The sequence below is a fragment of the Somniosus microcephalus genome, chromosome 9 (assembly GCF_052327205.1).
Source record: "Somniosus microcephalus isolate GS21.2 chromosome 9, FLI_Smic_1.0, whole genome shotgun sequence".
Taxonomy (NCBI): Eukaryota; Metazoa; Chordata; class Chondrichthyes; order Squaliformes; family Somniosidae; genus Somniosus; species Somniosus microcephalus.
The window spans coordinates 123,338,466-123,342,570 of NC_140995.1; the positions used below are offsets into that span (position 1 = coordinate 123,338,466).

Consider the following 4,105-nt stretch of genomic DNA (forward strand, 5'->3'; position numbering starts at 1 on the left):
ATTTCTAGGCCAAAATGCCTGATAAAATGCAGTTAAGCCAAAATTACGAATTGAATGAAGAATCTTCGGTAAGAATGACATCAAACAGATACCATAGCTGTCATTGTTTTTATGATGGTTTTTGGAACACCTAAAAGTAGAGAAATAATTATGCATGCAATAGTTGAATTGATAGTAACATAGCAAACATTCAAAGGAAGCATTCAAACAGAGGTATCAATAAAGACAATTAGCTGACATCAGCAGAGAACATCAAAGAAGAAACCAAAGTCAAAAGGGTATAAAAATAAGACCTTTTTAACAGAACATCAGAACACGCTGAATGGGCAGGGCATTTCTCAACTTTCCAGAGGCATCTCTGTAAGTTTTTAACTATGAGTCTCGGGTAAATCAAAGTGATTGATTTTTGGTGGAGGTTCTGGATTTAGAAATAAGAAATAAGAAATGTAACGATGTTCTGGATTTAGAAATAAGAAATAAGAAATGTAAGGATTTAGAAATAGGAAATAAGAAATGTAATGATGTTCTGGATTTAGAAATAAGAAATAAGGAATATAATGAAGTAAAGATTTGAGAATAAGGATCTCTGAGATATAAGAAATGTAAGCTAATTGTACTTTGAATTGTTAATGTTGCGACTGATTCAACAGATGTTAACTGAATGCTGGCTCTTAAATAAAACTATATTTTTAGAATTGTCTCAAAGAGTGAATCTGTATAGACTTGCGAATCCACAAATTCTGTACACTCTTTTGTAAGGAGTTGTAGAAATCTGGGGGATATTCCGGACCCTCATAATATCCGGAAGGTTACAATCTAGTTCAACTTATTAAAAGTACTATCCAGAGGACGGTGACATCAGATATAGCCTGAACCTTTAGACCCATTTAAGCGTCTTATGGAATTCGGCTATCTCTAACTTAAGTTGAGAGTGAACGTCTGGGGAATACGCCTGATCTAGAATAGCCCAAAAGGGCTAGGACTGTAATTAACCCTTCAGCCTCAGTATTATAAAACTGGGATCTTCACATGCATCAACTTGGAACTCTGCTTGTCACTTGAGATCTTAAATAATTTATTAATACCTTAATATAATTTGATACAGAAAAATTGTTGTGAAACATAATTTAATTTGAGTACAGAGTTACAATTTCTGCAATTGTAATTACAAAGTTCTAATTTTAAGCAGTGTTGCACTTAATAAGCTTAACTAGAAAATCTAGGTCATAATCTCCATTTATAAATTTTATGGAATTCAGCAGTGTTATAATTATTCTGGCAACAACATTATTGTGGAGGATTCATTGATCATTATTTTACACGAAGGGATAAGTTTTAGAGCTTTGCGAAACCAGGGGTAACAGAAAGCATAAATCATTGGGTTAAAAGCGGAATTAATATAACCAATCCAAACAAATGCATCAAATAAAATTATTGGAGTGCTGAACTCAATGTATGGATCAAGAATGATGTTTATGGTGAAAGGCAGCCAGCAGATTATATAGACTCCTATAACTATTCTCAGTTTTTTAGCAGCCTTGTGTTCTTTCTTGTGAGAAATTTCTGTATTGCTTTCTTCTTTCGACTGGGTTTTCCTTGTCATGTTTCCAATTGCCCGACCATGTCTTCTTGCCACAAGAAAGATTCTGATGTAAATAATTGTAATGGTAAAAGTGGGGCCAAGAAATCCAATCAGTGGATTCAGATGCCCCCACAGCTTATTAAATATGAGCACACAGCTGCCCTGGCAAGACACTGCCCTGATGTAATCCTCTATTCCTCGTATAATAATGTCAGAAAAAACTAAACTAAATCCATAAATGATAGAAAACATCCAAATGAATGAAATAAAAGCAACTATTACAGGCAGTGTGATTTTTGTAGAGTAGAGCAAAGGACCACACACAGCATAGTAACGATCAATGGCAATAAAACGCAAGTGGTAGATTGATACTAATGTCAAAATTACATCTAAACTCGAATAGATTTTACAAAACAAATCCCCAAAATACCAACATGATTCAACAGATCTAACCATGCTGTAAGGCAGCACAATAAGGCCTACTAGAAAATCAGCAACAGCCAAGGAGAGAATGAGAAAATTAGTGGGAGTTTGGAGTTGTTTGAAATGTAAAATTGAAATAATCACTCCCAAGTTTCCCAAGATTGTAATGAATATAGCAGTTGTAAAGAAGATATACAATGCTGCACGAGCCACTGTTGATCTCATAACTTTGGGGCAGGATGTGTTGACAAATTCAAAGCAGTACTGTACATCTTCCAAAATCTCCAGATGTGTTGAATTCATTTTATTTACTCTTCTCAGATTCTTCTGTTCCACTGGGATGAGATGGAAGATAACTTTCAGTTAATTTGCAATTCCTGTGGAAAACATATTTAGCCAAATTTAAATTGAAAGGTAGTAATAGTGAAGCCCGCAATGTTTTAACTCATCTGATTGAAACAACAATTTGCATTTATGTAGTGCCTTTAATGTAGATAAACATCCCAATTTGTTTCACAGAGGCACAATCAAAAGAATGGGCTTCTGAACAATAGGGTTCTAAAACAGTTAATGACATCATTACATTTTGAATGGAATTTGAAAGAAGGTAACCAGGTAAATCATATTCTTTTGCAGTTAAAAATTGTTGATTGCTGAAGCACTAATTGAACAAGATCTGTCTAGTTCTAACTAAGAAAGAAAAACTTACATTTATATAACACATGTCATGACCTCAGGACATCCCAAAGTGCTTTACAGCCAATGAAGTACATTTTGAAGCGTAATCACTGTTGTAATGTAGGAAACGCGGCAGCCAATTTGTGCATAGCAAGCTCCCACAAACAATAATGAAAAAAATGACCAAATCATCTGTTTTAGTGATGTTGGTTGAAGGATAAATGTTGGCCATAGCACCAGGAAAATGCTCCTCTCTTCTTCAAATAGTGCCGAGGGATCTTTACGTCCACCTGAGAGAGCAGACAGGACCTCAGTTTAACATCTCATCTGAAAGACGACACCTCCGACAGTGGAGCACTCCCTCAGTACTGCACTGGAGTGTCAGCCTAGATTTTGTACTCAGGTCTCTGGAGTGGGATTTGAGAGTGCTACCATTGAGCCACAGCTGACACTGTGTTAAGTTATTAAAAAAATTACACTGTATGTTTTTGTAAGCTCAGTCATTGTATTTTTATGTAAATGGGAGGCATGACTGCAGCTCTAGTTCCTGAGAATTCCTTTGTCTTGTCATGAGGGTCTAAGTGTAATGTATTGTACAGCTGCCTATCTAGAGGAACCTTTGATGTTCAGAGGATGTCCTGCTGTTGTTTCTGGCTTTGTATATAATCCAAAATAAAGAAATTGCTGTAAATACACAGCAGGACTTAGCATCTTTAAACTGGAAAATAACTGAGCCATTTAATGGAACTGGACAAAGGTGGTGGGGGGTAGGGGGAATTAATAGGCATAAAAAGAACAAAAGGCAGTGAAATACAAACAGAAAATATCAACACCCCAGATGCAGACCCCTCACCAGACCTGTGTTCTGGACAAGGGTCCACAATGCCAATCTGCTCCTCCCCCAGACACTGACAGACTCCCTGTGCATCCCCAGCAAATCCTGCATCTGGTGAAAAGATGAGATACTATTCCTGCAACAACACAAAAGCAAAATACTGTGGATGCTGGAAATCTGAAATAAAAACAGAAAATGCTGGAAATACTCAGCAGGTCAGGCAGCATCTGTGGAGAGAGAAACAGAAGTTGTAACTGGGATTTTGTTAATGGAGACACATTGGGGGCGGGACTGCTGGTTTTCAAGTTTCAGTCCCGCCTCCAGTGATGTCAGACAAACCCACGCTATTTTCCCTTGATTGGCCTTGTTAAGCCCGCCCTGCGGGTTTAGCTGACCAATTAAGGGAAAGTCGGTGACAGATGACATCAGCGTATGACGCTTCATCTGTCAAAAAAAAATTGACAGATGAATTGTCAGCGTTTGACAGCTTTGAGAAGCTGTCAAACACTGACAATCTCTGTTCCACAGTGTGCCCTTGCACAGAGGGCTCACCAAGACCTCTCTTCTCAGCAGAAAGCAGATGGCTG

General features: G+C 37.3%; 1 protein-coding gene across 1 annotated transcript; it reads right to left on the reverse strand.

The window, feature by feature from the left end:
- Positions 1–1,270: 1,270 nt before the first annotated feature.
- LOC147112652 (trace amine-associated receptor 4-like) lies at positions 1,271–2,308 on the reverse strand. Its single transcript, XM_085996227.1, has one exon. The coding sequence runs from the start codon at positions 2,306–2,308 to the stop codon at positions 1,271–1,273; it is 1,038 nt and encodes a 345-aa protein (XP_085852353.1).
- Positions 2,309–4,105: the final 1,797 nt, after the last annotated feature.

Bases quoted from the DNA above. Each gene is read 5' to 3' on its own strand.
- LOC147112652 (XM_085996227.1), bottom strand. From the start codon at position 2,308: ATGAATTCAACACATCTGGAGATTTTGGAAGATGTACAGTACTGCTTT.